General features: G+C 39.6%; 3 protein-coding genes across 3 annotated transcripts; 1 reads left to right on the top strand and 2 right to left on the bottom strand.

Moving 5' to 3' along the window:
- The first annotated feature begins 7,589 nt into the window (after positions 1-7,589).
- LOC148572557 (uncharacterized) lies at positions 7,590-12,962 on the top strand. Its single transcript, XM_088507586.1, has 4 exons — positions 7,590-8,258; positions 9,168-10,266; positions 10,348-11,961; positions 12,499-12,962. The coding sequence occupies exons 1-4, from the start codon at positions 7,590-7,592 to the stop codon at positions 12,960-12,962; spliced, it is 3,846 nt and encodes a 1,281-aa protein (XP_088363712.1).
- Positions 12,963-13,481: 519 nt separating this feature from the next.
- LOC148572556 (uncharacterized) lies at positions 13,482-14,354 on the bottom strand. Its single transcript, XM_088508536.1, has one exon. The coding sequence runs from the start codon at positions 14,352-14,354 to the stop codon at positions 13,482-13,484; it is 873 nt and encodes a 290-aa protein (XP_088364662.1).
- Positions 14,355-17,242: 2,888 nt separating this feature from the next.
- Positions 17,243-23,210, bottom strand: LOC107631410 (UTP--glucose-1-phosphate uridylyltransferase). The gene is made up of 21 exons (XM_016334845.3): positions 22,866-23,210; positions 22,669-22,716; positions 22,393-22,484; positions 22,204-22,294; positions 21,704-21,764; positions 21,524-21,601; positions 21,391-21,441; positions 21,219-21,292; positions 20,441-20,513; positions 20,261-20,318; positions 20,103-20,149; positions 19,940-20,005; positions 19,624-19,656; positions 19,141-19,193; positions 18,988-19,063; positions 18,852-18,908; positions 18,685-18,768; positions 18,506-18,604; positions 18,324-18,428; positions 17,438-17,509; positions 17,243-17,357 (listed from the first exon to the last, which is right to left on the bottom strand). Exons 1-21 carry the CDS (start codon positions 22,946-22,948, stop codon positions 17,331-17,333), a joined length of 1,428 nt encoding a protein of 475 aa, XP_016190331.1. The 5' UTR covers positions 22,949-23,210; the 3' UTR covers positions 17,243-17,330.
- Between the last annotated feature and the right edge of the window lie 3,819 nt (positions 23,211-27,029).

Here is a 27,029-nt window from a genome sequence, read left to right as displayed (position 1 = left end):
TTGCGCCAAACTTTATTTTCCGCATATATCCCCTAACTCGGCAAACCAATAATTAATTCGTCGTGATACTGAGTTTTAGATGAAAATTCCAGTTGACTTTACGTAAAGTTGATAGTTGAGAATCGTTAGATAAAAATTTAGTCAAATCATTCAAAATTATTACACCTGAGTTTCCATCGAAGGGTTGTTAGTTTGTTGCTGGCCAATGGATTATTGTATACACAATATGAAATTCAAACTCTTGACACTTACTTAAGCGAACTAAGGGCTTGTTTGGGTGAGCTTTTAAAAAAAGATCTTTTTTTGAGTTATCTTTTTTTAAAAGATCTTATAGAAAAGTAAAAGTAATTTTATGTTTGGATATCTCATGTAAAAAGATCTTTTTATCTATCAATTATGTTTGGATATAACAGTATAAAAGTACTTTTTTGTTCATTTATTACATGAAAAACATCTTTTTTTTAAGGAAAAAAGATCTTTTAAAAAAAGATGTAAATTACAGCTTCTCAAAAAAGATCTTTTTTTGATTTTACTAGTGCTTTTACTTTTACTACTAGAAATTTGCCAAACACGTTAAAAAATAAAAAAAGATCTTTTTTCATTGAAAAAAGATCTTTTTTTAACAAAATAATGGCGCCCAAACATGCACTAATAAACTAACTATTAAACCAACCCAATTTAAATAAACAGCTTAATTAAACTCTTTTTGAAAAAATAGCTTAAACAATAAATGATTATATTAAAAGTAGTTTATAAATAAGTTATTTTGTATTTGGATTTTTAGTTCTAAAAGTGCTTATTTTATAGAAATGTGATAAAAAGTAATAATATTATGAAAAAAGTCATTTTTTTAAACTTCTCTGTAAGCTCTTAAATAGCTTCTTAGAAAGCTGCAATTTGGTTTTAAAAATTGCACCAGACATCAATACTACTACTTTTTATAAGTCAAAATTTCAAAAAAATTACTTTTGAAACTTTCCAAACGAACACTATGTGTTTGTTTTATTAGCTTTTCTAATGTTCAAGTCCAACTAAATTGATTTAAACTCAACAAAAACTACGTTCATTATTAGTGCATGTGAACACGTTAACTTTTCATATTTTACATTTCTTTTTTGCATTCTTTTTTTCTTTGTATTCTTCTTCTCCTTTGTATTCCTTCGTCTTCTTTACATCTTTTTTTGTCATTGTCGTTCTTTTATTGCTTTGTTATGATTGCATTTTTTTCTTTTCTTTCTCATTTTCTTAGAGATTTTTGTAGCATTATATATATCTTTTTCTTTGTTTGATTTTTTTTCCTTATTTTTATTTTTATTATGAAGATAAAACAGACAAATTATGAGAAATTGAAAAAAAAAAGATGATGATGATAACAAAGAAGAAAAATGAGTTTTGAATTATGCAGAATTTATCAGAAAATAATACTAGAATTTTTTATTATGACACTAAAATTTCTTCATTTTAACACCGAAATTTCTTAACTGTAACACTAAAAGGGTGAAATAAAAATTATAAGAATGTAAAAGAAGAGAAGGAGGAGGAATTGTTTTGAATATTATTTAGTTGAATGAATATATGTTTATATTTATTGGATTGAATTTTTGTCATAAACAAAAATAATACTGAAATTTCATAATTTTAACATCAAAATTTTGTTATAAAACACAAAAATATCTTTTTTTATGTATTTTTTTTCTTGTTATTCTTTCTTTTATTTTGCTCTTACATCTTTTTTTAGGAGTATTGCTTCTCGTATTGGATTTGAATGAACATGTTTGTATTGTATTACAATCTTATTTAATTGAACGAATATAAGTTTATACTTATTGAATTAAATTCTTACCATAAACAAAAATAGCACCGAAATTTTTTAATTTTAACACAGAAATTTTGCTACATAAACATAGATTAATCTTACTTTAATGCTATATTTTTTTATTTTATTTTTTTGTTGCTCTTAGTTCTTTTTTTAGGAGTATTGCTTTATATATTAGACTTGAATGCACACATATTGGATTGAAATTTTACATGTGCAACCAAAAAGAATGAAAGAGAAAAAAGAACACTATGATGATGATGATGATGATGATGGATGACAAAAAAGAAAGGAGTAGGAAAAATTCAAATGAAAATGAAGGAAGAGGAAGAGGAAGAGGTGACGGCAATGGCGGCGGTGGAAGTAGAGAAGAAGCGTGAATATGAAAAACAGTTATAGAACTTAGTTGAACTTGGTTAGATAAATCATTTTGTTATAAGGTATTTTTAATATTTTAAAAGGTGAAAACTCTATGTAGTTATTTTCATATTAAGTTGATAGTTAAGAACTGATAGATAATAATTTAGTCAAACTTATTAAATTATCTAACAGTTCTCTAATATCAATTTTACGTAAAAATAATTGCATGTGATTTTTCATATTTAAAAAAAAGCAGTCATTACATTAATTATTATGTTTTATATAAATAATTAATTTTTAATAAACATATAATATAGTTGTTTATTTAAATGATAATTCACAACAATTTGATAGAATTTTTTATTTAAAAAAAATAAAAAATATTTTATTTATTGAAATAAATAATTTTAAAAATTATTATGAAAATACATAGGATTACTTATCTCGTTTACAATGTAAAGGAGATAAATTTGCACGTATCTCGCTTACACCGTAAACGAGATAAGACAGTGTGTGTGACACATGTATATCTTGTTTATAGTGAAAACGAAATACGTGCAAGTTTATCTCGTTTAAACTGTAAATGAAATAAGATTGGGTGACGCCTATGAATAAATGTCGTTTACAACGAGGTTCTGTGCCCCATTTTCAACCTTTTCATTACTTTCTTCTCTCTTCTGCTATTTTCTGACCATATGTTTTAGTAAGATAAGGATGCACATAGATGCACGTGATCCGGACATCAATAGATTGCATGCGACGTGACACTACGTTGGGGCAACTAACTTCGCGGTTAGTTTCATTATCTTGATGTTTATGTTATTCCATATATGTATAGTCATGGTTAAGATACTTATGAAAAACTAGAATACAAGTTATGGTCTAGGTGGCTAAATGTATTGGTAGTAACAGGTCACTAATAGGGTATAATTCTAGAAATGTGGTTCTTATTTTTTTGTAATTAAGTTTTTAATTACATAATTATTAATTTAGGTATTAAATATTGGGGTAGATATTTTCTAACTGTTGAAATTAATTTATTGGTTCCATGTTTCTTAATTTATTAATTTAGATATTAACTATCCAAGTAAATGTTATTTTTTAAGTTAAATGAACAATTATGTAATTTTGTATCTACCTAAATTAAATTATTAAGTAAAAGTTTGTGAATTAGATTATTAATTACTTTAGTCAATGTTTTTATTTTAAGTAATGTATTGAGAAAATGTTTATTAATTAACTAAATAAATATTAGCATAAAAAATTGTATCAACAGAAATTCAATTAGTACATATGTGTAAATTTATGTTAAATAAATGTATACAATAGTTTATTCAGTTTGTTATGTCGATGCACGTATATAATTTTTTTTCTAATTGTGATCATTTATTTTTTGTTAGAGGCCTCGCTTACTTCTGCCTCGATGAGTGAATCACACGCTTCCACCACCGGATGCCATCGTCCCGTATTTGAGGGAGGCTGGCTTCGGCGACACGGTGCCTCTCAAGGACTTTGTCTTTGACAACTCCCTGATCACGGCATTTGTGGAGTGCTAGCGTCCGGAGACCCACATGTTCCACCTGTCATGGGGTGATGCTGCTATCACCATGCAGAACGTGGCGTACCACCTTGGGCTACGCGCGCACTGAGAGCCTGTGGGGTGCTTCCGTGATTTCTACAGATGGTACCGAGACATGGGAGTTGGCGGAGTGACTGCTCGGTGCCAAGCCTATGGTGGTTGCGCAGCAGGGGGCACAGAGACACTCCGACAGTATGCGAGGTGTTACATCTTGTTACTAATTGGGGGTTACTTGATAACGGACACGTCGAACAAACTGGTCCATCTCCGGTGGCTGCCACTGTTGCTGACGGATGTGTTGGGCTGTACCAACGGCAGGATGACCTTGCAAATGAGGCTGTTGTCCAACTGTTAATGGTATTGGGACATGGTGGGTGCTAAACACGTATGCGCTCCACCAACCCTCCGGACCTCCCTAACGAAATAAAACTTTCATAGTTGGAAACTACAATAGATATAGCAATCATAAATGAGTAAATACGCTATAATTAAACTTTACCTAATCAGTATTCGAGATTCTATCGGAGGGCTACACAGAGACTCTAGGGATATCCAATTGCAACTTGGCGGCAATGCACATGGTACTTTAATCGGTCTGATTCGACCACTCGTTACTCAACACTTATGTGAATGCTGTAGTTCTTCACACCCTGCATTACTGCATCTCTGCTTTTGAATTTGTGGCCGACCCGAAACTCCACTCTACCGTCTAGGTTGTAATCGTCTTTTCCGGTGTTGGAAAACGGAGATTTCTCATGCATCGCGTCCAGATACAATGCATGATAGTGACTTGGTACATCTGATAGCGTCGGAATCGGGTGGGGGAGGCAAAATATAGCGCACCGCTGCCTCGTCCGGTGTCTCCGGTATAAACTCCTCCTCCTCATCATCTTCAGAGGAAGCACTATCGTTGCTATCCGCAATGTACTCTTTGTCGGAGTCTTCATCTCCCACGTCCATATCTTCCACTGGATTAGCAACATGAATCGGTGGTGGTGCGAGAGGTGGGTCATTATGCACAAAGATCGAGATGACGGATCCACTGCCATCAACATCACCAACCTTGGTGGAAAGTTCCATCACTTGTTCCGCCATGATTTTCCCATGGATGTCAAATATGAGTTGCACATGCTCGTCGCCTTGGAGCCGAAACAGGCGAAACCGAAAAATTCCGTTACGCAATGGTGCTAGTAACCTATACCCCACCCTTTCGATCTCTTTTCTCCTTAAACCACTGAAGTTGCTCAATACCAGATTTTTCAACTCGGACAACGAACTTACGCGCCGAGTGCACAATAGTAACGGATTATCACACTCAAATATCATCCCATTGTCACAGTTCCTCATACGACAATTGGAATACACACAGACAACCACATATCCACTACTGCTAGACATTTTTGCCCATTTTTTGGAAGAAAAACGTAGGAGAAGAATATATGAAATATATGTGGAGAATGCCAAGAGTTGCACATCCTTTTATAGTTGTTAGAAATTTGTCTTATTGTATCTCATTTACAGTGTAAACGATATAAACTTGCACGTATCTCGTTTACAGTGTAAATGAGATAAGTAATCTTACGTATTTTCGTAATAATTTTTAAAATTATTTATTTCAGTAAATAAAATATTTTTTAATTTATTTAAATAAAAAATCCCAACTTGATATCTTTATATGATTAGTCTATTAAAATTCCAATTATTTTAAAAGTTTTACGGATTTCATATTTATTAATAAATTAGAAATATTTTTTTTATGCACATTGTTATGCGTTTTTACCGCAATAAACTGCAAAGAAACCAATACGAAATTATAATCTTTTAGAACCAAAATCAAAATAAAGAATTGGAGGAACTGAAATTCCAAATATAAAAGCTTTTTATACATCAAAGATAGGTATTATTGAAGTGAACAAAAATTATAAGTGAAAAAATTAAGTTGGGTTGGTTTAGTAGTTAATTTACTAGTCCGTTTAAGTAAGTATTGCGAGTTTGAATCTCGCTTTGTACATGTAGTAATTCATTGGTCGGCGACAAACTCTTGAATGGAGCTCTGATCCGGATTAGTTATTATCCTGTCGGGTTGGAGAATACCGTGAAAAAAATATATATAAATAAAAATTTTTGAGCTAGCATAAAATGTGAAAAGAATTAAGGAAAAAAAATACAATTTCTAATTTAGAAGAGAAAAAGAGAGAGTAAGAAAATCTAGACTAGCTAATAACATTAGGGATAAAATTCGGACAAAAAAATATTAACTAAGCAGTAATGACAGCCAAACTTGATAATGAAATAACATATAAAATTATAAGTGTAAATTTTATGATCATTATTGATCAAAATGATCTTGAGACTAACAACATCGAATTGTTAACAAATCAATGTTTATCAAAAAAAATTATTGAGCCATACTGAAATCCAAACGTTTTCTCATCCTGGTCCAAGACAAGGTTCAAGCATTTCATGCATTCTTGATTTAGGCAACAAAATACCGAAACTAATAGAGATAGAGTATGTAATATAACAAATCAAGATCAAGAGGATTAAGATCAAGAAGATCAAGACACATTGTTAAGTGATAGTCAAACTTAGCTTGTTTTTAATTCTGTTATTCTATTTTCTATTTTCAACAGAATTCTATGGTAACTTGCTATATATATAGTAGAGTTGTCTCATCTATTGTAACACATCCAATTACTCAATGATAAATCAACAATTCATTTGAACTCTTTGTTTCATTGAAAACTCTTTTATGGTATCAAGAGTATATAGGTGATAGATCCATGGCCTCAATTATCCCTCATCAACCCCTTCTTTTTCTTCTTCCCCTTTTCCTGAACCCTTTTACTGTGCACCTGTTCTTGACAAATTGACTGAAAATATTTTGACTTGGATCTGCATTTTGTCTGTGAGAGGGTTAATCAGAATTAATTGAAGGTTGTGCACATACTCTCTATAGAACAGGTTGCTAACATTTTCAATAAAGCCTTATCAGCTCCTACTTTTAAGAAGTTTCGTTTTAAACTCAATGTTATTTCCAAAATCACCATGAATTTGAGGGAGGGTAATAGAGATAGAGTATGTAATATAACAGATCAAGATCAAGAGGATCAAGATCAAGAAGATCAAAACAATAATAGTCAAGCCTAACTTATTTTCAATTCTGTTATTCTGTTTTCTATTTTCAACAAAATTCTATGGTAGCTTGCTATATATAGCAGAATTGCCTCATCTATTGTAACACATTCAATTACTCAATGATAAATCAACAATTCATTTCAGCTATTTGTTTCATGAAAACTCTTTCAGAGGCAATATACAAACGCCCTCACTAAGGATATAAGGAGTTGCATTTCAACATACATACTGAGTGTATTCCATTAGAATCTAACATGAAAAATATCAATTTACCTCTGTTACGGATCCGACCCACCATCCCGGATCCAAAACCGAACCCAACACCGGTTCCCCGGGTCCGACCCGTTCCTCACTTCTAGAAGGCCCAAAAACGGCATTCTCAGACTCCTAACCGACTTTTGAATTCAAACGTCTCCTTTATCTTAGCCAAATAAGATAAGATAAGATATTCTCCATCACCTATAAAATAGAGGACTCAGGTCCCTCCAGGTATTCATTCATTCCATACACTTCTACCTCTCAGATCCATTCTGACTTGAGCATCGGAGTGTCTTTGCAGGTACCTCCCCCCATCGCCCCAGTCAAGTGATCCGGCATCCGCCTCGACCCGCAGGTTTCCGATCCACCTCTCAACCCGTACCAGAGACATCTTGTACATTGGCGCCGTCTGTGGGGACCCTGCGCCAACCGGGCCCGATGGGGGACGTCCTAGAGGAAACCCCCTCAAGCCAGGATGACTCTCAACCAATTAACCCAACCCCCGAGCACCGTGAAGTCACAAACCAAGCAAGAATAGCGAGTACGGTCCAAAACGCGAACAATTACGACGTCACGGACAGACGACATCCCGAGAAAGCCAGCGACAAAGCAGCGCAGATCATCCAGGATCTCTGCCTCCGGGTTCAGGAACTCGAAGGCAGGATAACCAACAAAGGAAAACACAACAACGAGCACGGAAGCCATGCAACCTCCAGATCAAGATCTCGCCGCGGTAGATCGCCAACCCGAAGACACGACAGAAGAGACGGTCGCAGTTCATCACGCGATCACAGACACGAGAAATCACCAGAACGGCGATACAACAAGAAACATAACCGTAGCACCTCTCGAGATCTGAGTTCTCAACACTACTCAGACAAAGATCGGAGGGACCGAAACACCAAACGCACGAGAAACGACCATATAATAATGGGCGCTACACCCTTTACAGAAAGAATCCTAAGAGCAAAACTCCCCAAAGGCTTCGACAAACCTACCGATATGAAGTACGACGGAACCAAGGATCCCCAAGAACACCTAACGGCTTTCGAAGCCAGAATGAACCTAGAAGGAGCAGCCGACACGGTCCGATGCAGAGCCTTCCCGGTAACCCTCGCCGGGCCAGCGATCAAATGGTTCAACGCCCTCCCAAACGGATCCATAACCAATTTCCACGATATCACACGAAAATTCATGGCCCAGTTCACTACAAGGATCACTAAAGCCAAACACCCCATCAGCTTGCTCGGGGTCACACAAAAACAAGACGAATCCACAAGAAAATACCTCGACCGCTTCAACGACGAATGCCTAACGGTTGACGGACTCACGGATTCTGTCGCAAGCCTTTGCCTGACCAACGGACTAATGAACGAAGATTTTCGCAAACACCTCACCACCAGACCGGTATGGACCATGCATGAGATCCAGAACGTCGCCAAAGACTACATCAACGACGAAGAAGTCAGCCAAGTCGTCGCAGCCAACAAGCGGCAGCACGGCAACAACCAACGCGGCAATTCGGCTTCTCACCATAACGCAACACCCAAAGAGAATCAACGGGACCACCTGAGGCCGACCAACCGGACACCGAGAATAGGCAAATTCTCCAATTACACACCCCTAACTGCACCAATTACCGAGATATACCACCAAATAGCGGATCGAGGCATCATTCCGAAAGCCCGACAACTCAAGGAAAGGACAGGAGGCAACAAAACCCTCTACTGCGAATACCACCGAGGCTACGGTCACAAAACGCAGGATTGTTTCGACCTTAAAGACGCCCTTGAACAAGCCATACGAGACGGCAAACTCCCAGAATTTACCAAAATCATCAGAGAACCGAGACGCGCAGAGAGAGACAGGTCACCGGAGAGAGAAGGACGTAACCCGAGAACCCAAAAGCGACCCCCAAGAGAAAGTCCAGAAGAAGACCCGACCATCATAGTAAACGTCATCACGGGCAAAGATGCACCATGCAAGTCAAAATCCAAGATAAAAAAAGACCTCCAGGTAATGGCCGTCAGAAACCAAGCCCCAACTCCCGTGTCCAACAAAGCAATAACCTTCCTACCCGAGGACTGCCAGCACGGCACCGCAGCCGAATACGCACCCTTCGTGATCTCGGCGAAGATCGAAACCGGACTAGTCCGAAGAATACTAGTAGACACAGGCGCAGATTCCAACATCCTCTTTCGAGGGGCCTTCGACAAGCTTGGGCTCCGCGACGAAAATCTCCAGACGCACCGCAACGGTGTCACGGGACTCGGGGACAACTTCCTCAAACCGGAAGGCTCCATCACACTCCCCCTCACCATAGGAACCGGTGACAAGAGGAGGACGCTCATAGCCGAATTCGTGGTCCTAAAAGACTCCACTGCCTACAACGTCATCCTCGGAAGAAAGACGATCAATGACTTTTCGGCCATCATCTTTACCAAATACCTCCTTATGAAGTTCGTAGCGGAGGACGACTCCATCGGGACCATCCACGGAGATCGGGAAATCGCGGCAGAATGCGACAACACCAGCCTGGCTTTACGGAAAAAATCCCGCGACGCAGCCGGGATATTCCTAGCCGACCTAGACGCCCGACAAGACGGCCAACCTAGACCCGAACCAGAAGGCGACATGGAGAAACTGCAAATAGGACAGACCAAGGACGAGTACACCTTCATCAACAGGAACCTCCCCTATGACCCAAAAGAAGACCTTTCCCAATTTTTAAAACAAAACAGAGACCTGTTCGCTTTCACGCCAGCCGACATGCCGGGGATAGATCCCGACTTCATGTCCCACCGGCTAGCCGTGAACCCCAAAGCCAAACCCGTAGCACAAAGAAGAAGAAAAATGTCAGCAGACCGAGCGGCCGAAGTCAAGAGACAAGTACAAGCCCTGCTCGAAGCAAACTTCATCCGAGAACTTCCCTACACGACCTGGTTGGCAAACGTTGTACTTGTAAAGAAATCCAACGGAAAATGGCGAATGTGCGTCGACTATACGGACCTCAACAAAGACTGCCCAAAAGACGCCTTTCCCCTACCGAACATCGACGGACTAGTGGACTCCGCATCCGGACATCGATACCTCAGCTTTATGGACGCATACTCCGGCTACAATCAGATACCCATGCACCGACCCGACGAGGAAAAAACGGCGTTCATCACCCCCGACGGCACGTACTGCTACACAGTCATGCCCTTCGGTTTGAAAAACGCCGGAGCAACATACCAACGGCTCGTCAACAAAATATTCCAGAACCTATCCGGAACAAAACTAGAAGTCTACATAGACGACATGCTCGCCAAAACTGACTCCGACGAACAACTCATCAACGACCTCAAGGTCGTAATGGACACCCTAAGAAGACACCAAATGCGACTCAACCCAACAAAGTGCGCCTTCGGAATGGAGGCAGGGAAGTTCCTCGGCTTCATGATCACACAACGCGGAGTTGAAGCCAACCCGGAGAAATGTCGCGCCATTCTCGAGATGACGAGCCCAAAAAACCTACGCGACGTTCAGAAGCTCACCGGTCGACTGACAGCCCTATCTCGCTTTCTCGGAGCATCAGCCCAAAAAGCAATCCCCTTCTTCAAACTAATGAAGAAAGGAGCCCCCTTCATGTGGAAAGAAGAGTGCGAAGCGACATTCCAACACTTCAAGAAAACCCTGGCGGAACCACCAATCCTTGCCAAACCCCAAACAGGGGAAACCCTGTACTTATACCTCTCCATAATGGAAGAAACACTCGCAGCGGCACTCATCCGAGAAAACAAGAAAAAGGAGCAAAAACCTATATACTTCACAAGCAAAGTCCTACAAGACGCAGAGACCCGCTACTCGCGCCTAGAAAAACTAGCCTTTGCCCTCCTCACGGCGTCCCGACGCCTGCGACAATATTTCCAAGCCCACCCCGTAACGGTTCGAACCGACCAAGCAGTCAAACAGGTACTACAGAAGCCCGACCTAGCGGGTAGAATGCTAGCATGGTCCGTCAAACTATCCCAATTCGACATCAAGTTCGAACCCCGATACGCAATCAAAGCACAGGCCATGGCCGACTTCATCGCAGAGATGACCCCAGGAAACACCCCTCCCGAGGCATGGAAACTACACGTCGACGGCTCCTCGAACGTCACTTCCGGAGGCGCCGGAGTCATTCTGGAAAGCCAAAACGGCGTCGTGATCGAACAATCAGTCCGATACGATTTCCCGGTCTCAAACAACCAAGCAGAATACGAGGCCCTCCTGGCAGGCCTAACCCTAGCCAGCGAAGTCGGGGCAAAAGTCCTGGAGATCAACACGGATTCGCAAGTAGTCAGTTCCCAAATCAACGGAGACTACCAAACGCGAGATCCCCTACTACAACAATACCTCGCCAAGGTCAACAAACTAAAAGAAGAATTCGACCAGGTAATCATACAGCACGTCCCCAGGGAAAGAAACGCCAGAGCCGACCTCCTCTCCAAACTTGCTAGCACCAAACCAGGACACGGCAACAAATCGCTAATTCAAGAGATCGTCAAAACACCGTCTGTATCCTTAACAGCCGACACCCACCTGACACACTCCCACCACGAGTCATGGACCTACCCCATCCTACAGTACCTCCTCAACAGAAAACTGCCCGAAGACCCTAAAGAGGGAAAACGAATAAAAAGGGAGGCCGCCGGTTATACGGTCGTCGCAGGACAACTATACAAACGCGGATTCTCGCAACCCCTGCTCAAATGCGTCGAGCCCGGGAGCACGGAATACATACTACGCGAAATCCATGAAGGCTGTTGCGGCCACCACGTCGGAGGTAAAACCCTTGCCCAAAAAGTCATCCGCGCCAGCTACTTCTGGCCCACGATCATCCGGGACTCCATGCAACTAGTGAAAAACTGCGATAAATGTCAAAGGCACGCCAACATCCACCAAGCCACCCCACATCAGCTCAGCATCATATCGGCAGAACGGCCATTCGGCACCTGGGGGATCGACCTTGTCGGACCTTTTCCCACGGCACCAGGCCAACTCCGATACCTCATCGTCGCCATAGATTATTTCACCAAATGGATCGAGGCCGAGCCGCTAGCCTCTATCACGGCGACCCAATGTCGAAAATTCCTTTGGCGACAAATCATCACCCGATTCGGGATCCCCGAGATCGTCATCTCGGACAACGGAACCCAGTTCGCCGACACAAAATTCAAGGAATTCCTAAGCGGACTACGCATATCCCACCGCTTTAGCTCGGTAGAACACCCCCAAACAAACGGGCAAGTGGAATCAGCAAACAAAATAATAGTCAAAGGCCTCAAGAAATGACTCGACGAAGCCAAAGGGCTATGGGCAGACGAACTCGGATCGGTCTTATGGTCGTACCGCACGACCCCTCAGACAGCTACCGGGGAAACCCCCTTCCGATTAACCTACGGCACGGAAGCTATCATCCCAGTTGAAATCGGCGACCCAAGCCCACGAAGAACAATCGGAGGCAACGACGAAGAAGCAGAACGAGACCTCACTGGCGAAATAAGAAGCGTAGCCCACCTCAGAGAGCTAGCCCTAAAACAAAGAATCAGCCTGAGATACAACCACGGAGTCATTCGGCGAGAGTTCACAACTGACGACCTCGTCCTACGACGAAACGACATCGGTCCCCCAACCCCGGGAGAAGGGAAACTCGCCCCCAACTGGGAGGGACCATATAGAATCAAAGCTGCAATCGGGAAAGGAGCGTACAAGCTCGAACGGCTTAACGGTAATGAAGTCCCGAGAACGTGGAACGCCGCCAACTTACGGCGATACTACTCCTAAAACCAACCCAGGTCTCCATTCCCCCCCCCCCCGTTTTCTTTTACGCTTTCGCTTTACTTATTTGCAAAATTACATTTACATTTCAAAACTACGCCTATGTATCAAACTCGGGTACTCTTTCCCGCCAACAACGGAGGGTTTTAACGAGGCCCACCCATCAATAAAATCACATTACAAAGCTATCCCTAAATTCTTTATTTTTTCACACAATGTCCCAAATACGGAACAAAAACACGGCCACAACTGGAGGACCGATCACCCTCCAGGCCCAACCCACGGATATCCATATAAACCCGACCACACGACGGTCCACTCATCCCAAATACGGGAAGAAGATTAATTAAACGGAATAGCTTTAAAACGAAACATACGAAAAGAGCCCGAACGGCTCGAAAAGTTGTTAAAACAAAAAACCAAAAGTTACGGAGTCACGGTTACACGGCCCACGGCCAAACCAAAAGTATCCAAAAAACAAAGTAAGTCTAAAAGAGCGGGAGAACAAAGATTACAAAGACAAAGCTACTCGAGGTCGACTATCCGGCCATCACGAACGGTCTTGAATGCTCCCATCACGGACACATCCACTCCCGGAGCAAGCACCAGAGCCTGCGCCTTCATCGTCTCCTCAGTAGCAGCAATTGCATCCTTAGCATCGGCCAGCAGTTCCGTTTTCTCCCTCTTCAATGCAGCAACCTCGGCATTCAGAGCCTCCGTCTCACCAAGAAGTACGGCAGCCCGGGAACCCGCGTCGAAAGCCTTGCGCCGCTCCTCGCCCAGCTGAGAAAGGAGTGAAGTCTCAACCTCGGAAAGCCGGAGAATCTCCGCCCCGGCTTCCTCAGAAGACTTCACCGCCTTCCCCCTCGCAATCTCGGCAGCCTCAAGCTCCTCCTTCAACTTAGCCACCTCAGCCTGAGATTGGCGAAGTTTCTTATCCAATAAACCGACCTGAGCCATCACGGGCTCAGCCTTCCGAACAACAACAGCAGAGCGAAGGAGAGCACGATACACTGACTTGGCCTGGAACGAGACATCACAGCCATCAAAATAAGGCTCCGTACCAGGCATCAAATGTTGATCAATAAAACCCGGAGCATCAAAACGACGATCCATCACACTTGGCACCAAACCCTCCTCAAAAGTCTCGCTGCTCGGGTCCTCGGGCCTCTTTCTCTTCCGAGAAGCCTCAGCAGCCGACACTACCACAACCTCAGGAGAGTTCACATGGCCAGGGGAAACTTGAACCTCGGCCCGAGCAGCCGAGGAAATCACCTCCTGGGAAACATGTTGAGATTCCACGGCAGGATTGGAGACAGGAGTAGAAGGAGACGAGGATCCCTCCTCCCGGCCCATCGCCACCTTCAACCTAGCCAGAGAAGTCAGCCCACCAGCCATCTCAACTGAAAGAAATAAAAAATAACAAGTTACAAAAAGGCAAGAATAGAACATATGAAATTGGGAAAAGAAGACAAGGCACACACCGATATACGCCCGACAAGCCTCGGGATCCCCCATAACGTCCCGAGGATTCAACGGACGCTCACCAAACAAATGCCACAAAACATTGGCAACGTCCTTATCCTCCTGGGACAAGCCATCGTAGGTGAATTTAGTTAGAACCGACGGGCCAGCCTGGAAATTCCAGTATGTCGAAAACCGACGAACGCCCTCCGGTGACAGCCAGAATGGATGGTGCCCCTGGACAGGGCGCACCTTAAAATACTCCCATTTAAAACCATGAAAAGAATCCTCAAATAAGCCAAAAATACGGCGATGAGGCTGAGCCCGGAAAGACATATACCCCTTCTTATGCTTCCCCTCCTTAGTCGGGAGAGTGCATAAGAAAAGAAAAAGAAAAACAGGAACGGAAGCCGGAAGGTCGAGATACCGGCACACCAACTCAAACGACCGCACAGCAGCCCAGCTGTTCGGGTGAAGTTGAGACGGCGCCACGGAACACCGACTCAACAGATCCTGAACAAACGGCGAGAAGGGAAGTCGCACGCCAAGCCGAGTGAACATCGACTCGTAAACCCACATCCAATCCGGAACGGTGGGGGAATGCAGATTCAAGTAACAAACGCGCTCGTCGGCATCCGGGAGGACGAGCTCATACCGCCCCTCCTCATCACCACCGCCACAGATGGCCCCCTGATCACGGAGCCGTTGAAGGTCGCCCTCCGTCATCCGCGACGGAACGCCCCATACATCACTAGTCACCCAACCATAACGATTGGGAATGCCCCTGGAAGGGGCTACTGGAGCCCTCACACCCTCATTTCTCCGCCGTTGCATACCTAAAACAGGGAGGAGCACCACCATCAGCCTACTAACCCTAGACAGAAGCAAGACAGAAACCTACACACCACTACCAAACCAACGCGGCGGTACACCGCCATCACCGAATGAATACGGCGGTGCTCAACCCCTCCAAAAACTCAACAACCACCCCCCCAAAGAAACTAGTTCAACGCAAAACTAAAAACAAGCAGAACAATGCATGGCAAAAGACAGAGCAGCATTCACAAAATAACAGGAAAGAATAAGCGAAAACGCGCTAACCTGAAAATGCAGAAAGAACACTTGAGGAAGCCCGAAAAGCAGAAGCAGCAAGCAAAAACCAAAAAACGAAAGACCACAGAGAAAGGAGGAGACTTTCTGTTCAGATAGAAATTCTTCAGAAGAGAATGGAAAAAGGAAAAAGAAAGGGAAACGAGCGAGGGAACTGAAATAAAAATCCAAAACGGTTTCAAAGAGAGGGGTGAACTGACACAATTACCCCTAGGCGCAGGTAAAGCTAGTAGGGGCAGAAAAGGGAAAACGTCCCTTCACATTTAATGACCCTCCCTCGAAAAAAGAAGCTAATAAAGCATCGAAGAACGCAACAGACACGGCAGAAGCGGAGGAGTCACGTCAAACCAAAAAACGGTTAGACGAGCCCCCAAGCGAAACCGGAGCCAAGGCACCGATCTCCCTCCAAAAAACAAAACGAACTCCCGAGACAAACCAAAGCCCACGGACAGGCATCGCGCCTTTCAAGCGACAGACCGACCTTGTTCGCTCCCCCGCTGCGGGGGCAACTGTTACGGATCCGGCCCACCATCCCGGATCCAAAACCGAACCCAACACCGGTTCTCCGGGTCCGACCCGTTCCTCACTTCTAGAAGGCCCAAAAACGGCATTCTCAGACTCCTAACCGACTTTCGAATTCAAACGTCTCCTTTATCTTAGCCAAATAAGATAAGATAAGATATTCTCCATCACCTATAAAATAGAGGGCTCAGGTCCCTCCAGGTATTCATTCATTCCATACACTTCTACCTCTCAGATCCATTCTGACTTGAGCGTCGGAGTGTCTTTGCAGGTACCTCCCTCCATCGCCCCAGTCAAGTGATCCGGCATCCGCCTCGACCCGCAGGTTCCCGATCCACCTCTCAACCCGTACCAGAGACATCTTGTACAACCTCTATCTCATTTCCTCTGAAATTTTGATTTGTGAGTGTTTGTAAGGAAGAAAATTAGAAGAAAGACTAATGAGGAAAGCAGCAATGATTGATTGTTCCCTCTCTTTTCTGTTATTCTGCATTCCCTCCCTCTTTTCTCCCAGAACTTTCTCTTCCTTTGCATTTTCCGCGCTCCTCTATAATCATTCCTCATTTATCAGATTATACTCTCTTCAATTTATACCATATATATAGCACTGTTCCATTGAGTTTCTATAATAAAAATCCTAACATCTCTTTGGAAATTCATACCACTCTTCCTGCATTAGTTTCTGCAATTTAAGTTTTCACCCTTCCAGTGTTCATCAAGTCAAGTTCTTAGAGCTTGATTCCTAGCCTTGCGGTGAGACCCCAGGATCCTTCAGCTCCCTGAGGTTCATTTATTTTTCTCTTAATCTTCCACATTTTCACTTCCCTGCATAAAAAATTAGGCAATGTTTGTGTACGCCAATACTTATTTCATATCTATAGCCAAGGGAAATACCATTTCACGTTTACTGCTTGTTAGTTTATTTTAGTTCTGTCTCTTGAATTTTTCGATCTGTATACGTTGTTTATTTTGAGCCTGCCTTGTGAGAATTGGCGGCGGTACGAAGTACGGCTATTTTCCACTTTTTTTTTTTTCCGGGAAAGCTAACGCAACAAATTATTATACAAAAATGGTCTAAAACATGGTCCTCTTTGAGTCCTCGTCAATTGCTCACAAATCACACATTTAATGGAAACATTACAAAGTTAACCGTAAAGCTCCATATGCAGATAACCTCAACAAAAAACTACTTTATTTTTCTTTTCCTATGCAGCTTAAAAACAATACATAAAATAGCCCACGACTGCCAGGCTACACATCAACACTCCATTAGTTTCCTCACAGATCCTCTGGGCCATTAATTTCCTGCGCATCACAATTCAGGGTACTTAAAACGATGAACTTATAAAACACTGCCCTTTTGTACACTAAAGTTGGTAAAATACCTTGTTTGCAATGACAGCTTTGTCAGGTATTTCCAGCTTTACACCCGACTTTGCGACGATACTTACTTTTCCCTGTACCAAACCACGAGGATAACAGCTATCAAAAAGCCAATTAAAAAAAGTTTCATAGCCTCAACTGATGAGCGATTTTTTTTCCCCCTTATCAAGGCAGAAAATGAATTGCTAGCAATGAAAACATAAAAGAGGAACCCTCATCGAGAGGGTTCACTTCGGGGTAGCTTGAACGTCAATTAAATATAACATGATCAGTATTCTGTTATTCAAAGTTTACTTAATCATACAACCACCACAACCAAACCTCATGCTTCTAGTTAAACTTAGATACATGATTAAACGATGCTATAACTATGTCTAAAGTAAATGCTTTTCATTTTTTCATAGCATAATGCTTTTGTTTTTTAATTAAGCCTATAGACTTCAAACAATATCAGGTATAACTATAAGAATATCAAACTGTGTATAAGATATTCCAACTTTATATGGTTCCTATTTCAAAATTTTAGCATCAGGCTTATATTAGAAAAACAATTCTGGGTTCCTAAAACAGGATAATGCAACTCTGACTTTATTCATTGCAAGGGGAATTCCTTTGGTGTATATGCACGTGGATAGGGGAGGGGAAATAGAGGATTTGCTGGATGATCAAACTTCCAATATGATCATCACAATTACTCTAATCCTGAAGAATGTGGACCATAACAATTGGGCTACGAAAATTTGGAGTACAGAAATTTTATCACTATTAAGCAACAGTAAGCATTTCTCTACCCCGTAAAATAACCAAAATAATAACTACACGGAGAACAAAGAAAGTATTACATAAATTAAAAAAGAATCAAACGTATGTGAGGATTAGATCCCAAACCTTGAGGACAACACCAGCTCCAAACCATACATCGCCTGCCACTTTTAAGCTGTCGAGCTCAACTATACTAGGGATTGATTTAAAACGATTCAAGAAGTTGCTAACCTGTGAAGGAGATTGGGAACATCAATAATTGCATTAACCATGTTATACAATGTAGTCAGTGTTATATAGATCTTAACCTTCTTAAATTCTGGCCCCAACTCAATAGATGGGTTTTCTGGATTTGCCCTTGCTGGGTTCCTAGTAACAAATCCATCCTGTAAAGTGTAGAGGTCGGACTGCAAAACAAGAAAAACTACATTTAACGAAAGATCAATTACCAATCAATTTCCAATCACTTGAATAAAAAAACCATAACCTGGACAAGCAGCAAATCTGAAGTTGCCTTCACCGGAAGGAAGCGGGATCGAGGAACATTAATTCCAATAGCCTTGTCAAAGAACTGTTAAGAGAGAGAAATGTCAGAGCACTAAACAGTTTCCACATTAAGATCATTTTAGTAACATGTTAATATGCATTCAGTACCCTTATTGCTGCACCAGCTGCAGTTTCTAGCTGAAGAACTTTTACTCCATCAACTTCCTAAAACTCACGTGTCAGCAATTTTCCAAATAAAATGGAAAGATGAGCTATTTCACATCTATAAGTATGCAATATACACCTTTGGATTAGGAATAATCTCCATCTTAAGAGCATCAGCTTCAACAAGTCTTTTAACTGCTTTCAAGTTCACCCACCTGTAAATTGTATGTTATCAATACCCCAAATGAGCATATAATCTAAAATAACTAGATAGCTAACCAAAAAAACATACAAATTATTTGTGTTGAAAATTTTGAACTTCTCGATCGACTTGAATTCATTGACCTGCATAAAAGATAGCAGCATATGTTAAAGAAATAATTGTTGTGTCAATCAAAGTTTTAGGCTTGTATTTGGAACATGCTTCTAACTTAAATTCCTAATGTAGGTGCCATTATCAAGCAAAATCATCTTAAACCATCAATGTTTATAGTGCATAAATGATGATGGGAATTATTTTAACAACTGATGATTGTATTTCATATCATCGATGGTTATCTGTTAGTAGCAGCTGAATATGCATATATGTCTAGTAATAAGTGCTCCTGAATTTCTAATTTCCTAACATGGGAGACACCATTTCCTACTTCATTAGAGAAACCGGAAAACAGAGCTCATCATAGAAAATAACTAAATAGTGCCCTAAAGCAATTTCCCCCCTCCACTTGGGAACTAGGGATGATTCAAAAGAGAATGAGAGAGATTAGTAGCTCACGTGTTCATCTGGGACTTGGGCAATCTCCAGCAACTGCATTAGAGAATCAAAGATAAGCATCACTTAGACACTATTGCAAATTTCGAATGGACAATACAGTTTTAAAATTTTGTTTTAAGGCACAGAAACCAAAATTAGAGCGGGACAATTATCAAACTAGCAAGCAAAATATCTTTCCCCTTCTAATTTTCGGATAAAATTTGTGGAGGATTTATTAACAGGAGCAGTTTTTAATTAGACATTTGCAACCATCACAGTACAGATTTAATCAGCTAAATCTTGATTGAGAAGTGGTGATTCAGCAATGGTTACGTGCCTGAACTCTTCCTTCATAAGAAATCAAAGTGCCACCCTTCACATCAGCCAATGTTTTGGGAGTCACCTGCATAACAGGCACCAAAAAATATAAGTAAATTAATCAAAATCATGTGAGGTCTACAACTCAAAGGCAGTTGCTGATGATAATGATCGTTCTTCACCTCCATGCAGTATTCATTCTTGTTCTGGATCAAATGATTTAAGATTTCTAAATTAACCAGTCAAGGAGGCTGGATGATACTAAAGGTACCACCTTCATATAGAATTGAAAAGCAGTACAACCAAAAATGAAGAAGCGCGGAATATTAAATAAGGATACTCAAATCAACTACAGCACCCAAGTTATCTGAATTGGCAACAAACACGTACTCCTTGCCCTGTAAGAGGGAAAAAATGGGGGGAAAACAGTGATAGTTACGATTCTTAAAAAGAAAAAAAAGGGTGAAATATAAGACTTTGTCCATCCACAAATAAAAATAAATTGAGTTCTGGTGTAAACCTGTGATAATAGTGCATCAAGTTTTCCACTATTCAGTAATGATGGGAAGACATCTCCATGGCCAGGAGGGTACCTATGCATGAAGGAATTACTCATAAACCAAGCTTAGGAAGCTATGAGCAAAGACATGCTCAAAGGCCAAAGTTATGGCAGCTGACTAATGAACACACGACAAATTCCACAACAACAACAACAAGCATGTGTTCTACTTCCAGCATAACCATAATATGATAATACACGTGTTTAAGATGTACTTGGAATATGATATTACTTAAATTTGATAGATATTTTATGTCAAAGTTTGTGCCTAATTGTGTCACATCATATACAACTCGGGGTACACTAATAACAGCCCTGAAGGCTGAAATAATGATGACTGCCAAAACAAAACAGACAATATAAACTACAAATGTTCCCTCCCAAGCATGAAAAGTCGATTTAATTCAGATTGTTATCTCCAGGATTGCTGAAACATGACATTGAAATGCAGGAGACAAATCACATACCAAAAACAACGAAAGTTGTTCAACTGAGCTCCAAAGTGTAGTTAATTGGCCATAGATTCATATCTTTCTGAATCTGAATAGCCATCTAAATAGTAGTTTAAAGGATAGATATGCTATGTAAGTATCTAAATCAACCTCTGATTCATCAACAAACTATATTTATAGCAGTCCTGGACTGCCAATTCAAAGGGAGAGAAATACATGACTCGAGTGACACTAGTTACATCAATGCAGTTGAATAACAAAGGCAAAATACACAAATGAAATCATACCACCCGTCTCTGCCAGTCTGCCCTTTGGATGGGAATGGCAAAAAGTCGTCAACAACCAATCGGGGATATTGGCTCTGCATAAATTTGAATTTGCAAAACCAATCTCAGATGAGAATTTAGAGCTTGAATTCTAAAAAAACCATAATAAAGCAAGAAACTAAGTGATACAAACCTGGTTAAAGGTATGAATCTCAATGTTTGAGCTCTTGTATTTTTCAACAATCTACAGATAGTTAAATTGTTAGATCCGCAATAATTTATCGCATAATTCCAGCCAGAAGAGTTAAAAGAAAATTTTTATATACCTTTTGAGTGTCATCATGAGTGTTGAATGAGTTCATCAACAGCAACGGAACATTGCTTCCATATTTGGCATTGAGGTTCTACAACAATTTATGTTATCAGTGGAAAGTGCACACGAAGTGTATTTATCAGTGGAAAGGACGCAAAATAAAGGCCAAGCAAAGAGAGGACCGTAAACTAACCTCAATTTGGATAACAATTAAATCAAGAAAAGTCAGCCCATCACGAACTTCAATGACAGATCTGCATTACATTTATACATAAATTAAGAGTTACATACATGCCATGGAACAATGTGATGTGATATATTAAAAATAGTTTCCATAATTTTTCTCGTTCACGAATCTATAAACTTTCATGACAATACTAATAATAAAGTGACGATGTCTAGCTTGAAAGGAAATTATTTTTTAATTTTCTTCTTTTTACTGGTGATTAAATAACCAAGCTGAAAAACCAATCGAAACGCCTAGTGATGTTCCAAATTCTAGTCAATAAAGTTTATCAGACTGATCATTGCGATAAGCATCAAGGAAGCACGAACCAGAGATTCATTGGCAACATCAGACAGATGAGCTTAATCTTTAAATCACATACTGAAAATTCCGCATCTAAGGTAAGCATAAAAAAATACAAATAATTACAATAAACAAGTAAAATAATAAAATCAGATTCGGCATACTTTGGACCAGTGCAACCCATAGTTGTCCCCAAGCCTCCATTGAGCTTAAGCACCACAAGCTTGTCCAAGAGGCTCTTCACCTCGGAAGAGGCTGCACCAGTTTCAGTTCAGGCAGCAAACGCATTGATTAGTCACATCAGATTCAGATCAACCAATCAGACAAAAGAAAAACGCGAAAAAGAAACTTACCTTCAGGAGTTGGCGCTAGACTGTCATAAGGCACAACGACTTCATCCGTAGGCGTTTGGATCTTGCTCCACTCAACATGTTGAGCTTCGCCACTGCGATCCATCGTCATGCATGAAAATCGATCAAGCTAATCAGACTCAAAGTAAAATGAAATTCTCCGCCATAACGTAGCAATTAGCATAGTTCGAGAGTGAAAGACACATGCTGAGTGAATCTAATCATTATCATTAATCATGATTTAACATTAAGTAAGATTCCTGAAATAAGGATCCAGACCTGAGGTAACGAGAGACGAGGTTGATGAAGCCGTTCTTCTCATTCTCACTGCCAAAAAACAAATCAAGTTCCGATTGGAAATCGCGACAAAATTTGGCGCGCAAACAGCGATTTTCACGAGAATACAAAGGAGAAAAGAGATCGAGAGAAAAAGAAGTAAAAAGAAGCAGAAATGCGCTATGAATGGAGTATAGAACCTGATTTGGCTCAATCCGGCAACTGCAGATTTGAGATTGGAGAGCTTGTCGGTATCGGCGGGGCTGAGAGTGGCGGTGGCCATTGGCGAAGAAGAAGGAGAAGAAAGTTCCAGAAGAGAGTGTGTTTGTGTGTGTCAGTGATGGGTATAGGGAGAGATGCGAATAAAGGGAGAGAGTGGTGGTGTGGTTATAAGGGAGATGAAAGAGATCGAGGGGTGTGGTGGTGATTTCAGAGGTTGACAGACAAACAAAACGTTAATGCTTATTTAGACAGAATATGCACCGGAATATTTATACGTCACACGGAATTTTAAGGCCTTGTTTGGTTGGAGCCACGGCTCAAATGTGTAATAAACGAGTGGATTTTGTATTTGACAGTTTCAAAAGTTGCCTTCTTTTTTTTTTTTTAAATAGTTTTTAAAAGTGGTAATATTTATATTATATTAGATAATAAAATAAAAGTTGTCTCAATAAGTATAATCGTATAAGTTGTAATAATAAAATTATGAGTATTTATTTATTTTAGTCTTTAAAAAATTTTGGATAAGATATTTTAGTTTTTAACTAAAATTAATTATTCGATTGATTTTTTAAGAATTAATTTCATCAGTCATTTAGGTCATTTGCTCCGTCAATTTTAACGGAAGATAAAATAGTCTATAACCATTTTAATAGGGACAAAATGGTTCTTGACCCTCTCTGTTCGAAAAGGGTATTATTCTCTTCCAATTTCTATCATATTTTGCATAATCCTAACAGTCTAACACTACAAATTCAAGTTACACAATGCACACTCTACAACTTCAATATTAAAAATTCTCAACTTGTTCTCAACCAATTCATACTCAAGAAACTAATGACTATATCTCTCAAGTACTTGTTCTCTTCGATGGATCCCATTAATCTAGACAGCAAGTTCGATTTGTTAAGATCTATCGTCGCTGTCGCCATCTCCCTCCTCTTCTTCCCTGTCATCTCCATGGTCACATTGTCCACCACTCTGATCGCTTCTTTCAACTTCTTCTCTGAACCAATGTTCAGTAATCGCTTCAGTTTCCATATGAGTGACGACGACGACATTGCTTGCTGTACTGATAGCTTGGATGCGAGGTCGAAACTGTCAATTAGCTTGGACTCCGGAAAAGAAGGAATAAAACACTCGAGATCTATTTCAAATAAGAATTTGCATATGATGTCAAAAAAAAATCTTCTCACAATGTTCTAATATCTAACAATCTACATTACTTGCCAGGAAGTGAAGAAAAACGTGCCCTTGAGATAGTTGTAGAACTTGGTCTTGAGAATGTGGTGGACGTTGTCGGGATTGGAGGTGATGTTGTTATCAAAGACGTAGAGGTAGATACTTCTGGTGGGTGAAGTGCGGAAGACGTGGGTATACCAGTCACAAAGATTTAGGAAGTGTGTGGTTCATGACATATTGAGGTAGGTGTGACACGCATGGCAGTTATACCATGGTTTGATATTAGAGCTAAAGAGGAGGAAGGAAAAGATGGAGAAGAAGAATGTGAAGGTGAAAAAGGAGATTATGAATGTTAGGGTTATGCGAGATATAATGGAAATTGGAGGAAAATGGTATCGTTTATGAACAAGGGGTCAAGGATTATTTTATCCCCTATTAGAATTGTTAGGGACTATTTTGTCCTTCATTAGAATTGACGGAGTAAAGTACTTAAAAGTGACTGACAGGGATAATTATTAAGAAGTAATCGAGAATTAATTTTAGTTAAAGATTAAAGTGTTTGATCCGAAATTTTGTGGGGACTAAAATAGATAAATATTCTAAAATTGTAATAGGTGTTTTTTAAGAATATTCTTATCTTTTAAATATGAAAAATATAAATACATAAATTTTTTATCTATCAAATATAAAGTATTACACGCTTTAAAAAATAAAAAGCATTAATAACCTCTTAATCAACTTTACCCTACTCACCCAAAATAAAATCTGGCGTAATGTTTCATTTTCCTTTAATGCGTTAAGCTGGCATTAAAATATGATGATGATAACACCACCAAATTTAAAATTACCAAGAGACTTGTAGTTGTATCCAAACAAACCCTTAACAAATCTGAGGACGATAGAAGAACAAAGAACGAACGCCCCCGGCTTGTTCGGTTTTGAAAAAGAGTAGAGTAGCGGCCCTTTGACGCGAACATTGAGAAACTTGTTCTGAGCCCATTGGATCTGAAATTCAAATTCTTATAGTCAATTGGGCCCTTTAGTTTGTCGTGGGCTTTTTCTACATTGTTGATGTCACCTCACGATTCTGGAAGCATTCGAGTTTCAACTGATATTTAATATTTTGGTGATTGTTAGGGTGCTTTACAAAATGGGGCTAATTTATTAAAACATATACCTAATTAATATTTAATACATTTTAAATATTTGTTTTTTTATTTTAAAAATTAATTTAGATAATTTAAATAGTAAATACCAAAACAAAAAACACCATAGAATTTGTCTATTTTTATTTTATTTCTTAACAAAAAATGGATATTTGCTATATTTACAATTATACAATTGTCTGATAAAAATTATAGAAGGTTGATGATTTTGTGGCTGATGTAGACTTGCCTAAGAAGGATCAAATTACATAATAATTAATAAATTTTGATCCATTGTAAATATATACTATTTTTTTAAAAGAAAATCAAATTTAATAGTATAAGTATATATAGATCAGTTTACACCAATGATTTATCAATCAAATATTTTAATAATAATGTAAATATACGTGCTAGTTTGTTAGAGTATACAACAATGATAAAAAAAATCAAGAAGCTTTAGTAAAGGAATAATTATGTTACTCACTAACTAGAATTATCTGTTCAGCAAATTAATTCAACTCAAAGTTTGTCTTTCTGTTATAACTAATTTTTGTACTCATGTATATAAATAGATAGATGTACTTATTATATTCTATCTTATATCTTCCTATATATTATCATCATCATAATTATAAAAGACAGTATGCTGTAGTAGAATTTTAAGTTGTCAATCCTCTTAAACATGGGGCACTATTCATATCATGTTTATCATTCCACATGCCATACCATGGTATATATATGCATAGAGATTGGCTACCAGCATCTCTCAATATCATAATACTCGCATATATCATGTTCAGATAGCTGGTAAATACCAAACAAAGATTTCTAGATGTTTTACCTCGAGGAGTGCTACACATACAAGTCTTTTTGACTTACAAGTCTTACAAGTTACTAAGCCTTTTAATGCGTTATTCAACGTTTCCTATTTTTAAAGCGCTACACTCAAAACGGTTCTTCTTCCTCTTCCTCTTCCTCTTCTTCGTTTTTTTTTTCGATTTTCATAGTTTCTGAAATCAAGCTTTGAAATCGTTTTGAAGAAGAAGAAGCAGCAGAAGATGAGGAGAAAGAGAAAGAGTTCTGAATTATGCAACGAATTTTGGGTGTATTTCTTAAATACTTTGGGTGTATTTTTCGTAATCCTTTGGGTGTATTTCTGTAATCCTTTTGAAGATAATGGAACTTCAGAAATACACCCAAACGATTACAGAAGTACACCCAAAATGATTACAGAAATACACCCAAACGGTTACAGGAATTTACCCAAACGATTATAGAAATACACCCAAAGGATTACAGAAAATACACCCAAAGGATTTAAAGAAATACACCCAAAATTTGTTAAAATACATCTTATGCATAATTCAGAACTCTTTCTCTTTCTCCTCCTCATCTTCTACTGCTTCTTCTTCTTCAAAAACGATTTCACCATGAAAAATCGAAAAAAAAAAAGATAAAACAGAGAGAAAGAACGTAAATAAAGAAGAAGAGGAAGACGATGAAGAAGAACGTGCAGAAACGAAAGAAAAGGAGAAGAAGAAGAGTAAGAGGAAGAAGAACGTGCAGCAAGAAGAAGAAGAAGAAGGAGAAAGAGAAGGCAAGAAACGAAAGAAAAGAAGAAGGAGAAGACGAAGAGGAAGAAGAATGGTTCGAAGCGTGTTTTGAGCGTTAGTTTTAATTGAACTTGTAAGGCTTACAAGCCTTAATCGCTTGTATGCCAAGAATTACTCTTTTACCTCCTAATTTCTCCTCTTTTTAATACCATACTTAATTACTAAACACATCTTTCTGTAATTCCCCTTCTTAGCTAATAAG

The sequence above is a fragment of the Arachis ipaensis genome, chromosome B3, assembly GCF_059453495.1.
Source record: "Arachis ipaensis isolate K30076 ecotype BB chromosome B3, ASM5945349v1, whole genome shotgun sequence".
Lineage (NCBI taxonomy): Eukaryota > Viridiplantae > Streptophyta > Magnoliopsida > Fabales > Fabaceae > Arachis > Arachis ipaensis.
The sequence above is the reverse complement of the archived record's forward strand: the minus strand, read 5'-3'. Positions and strand labels throughout refer to the sequence as shown.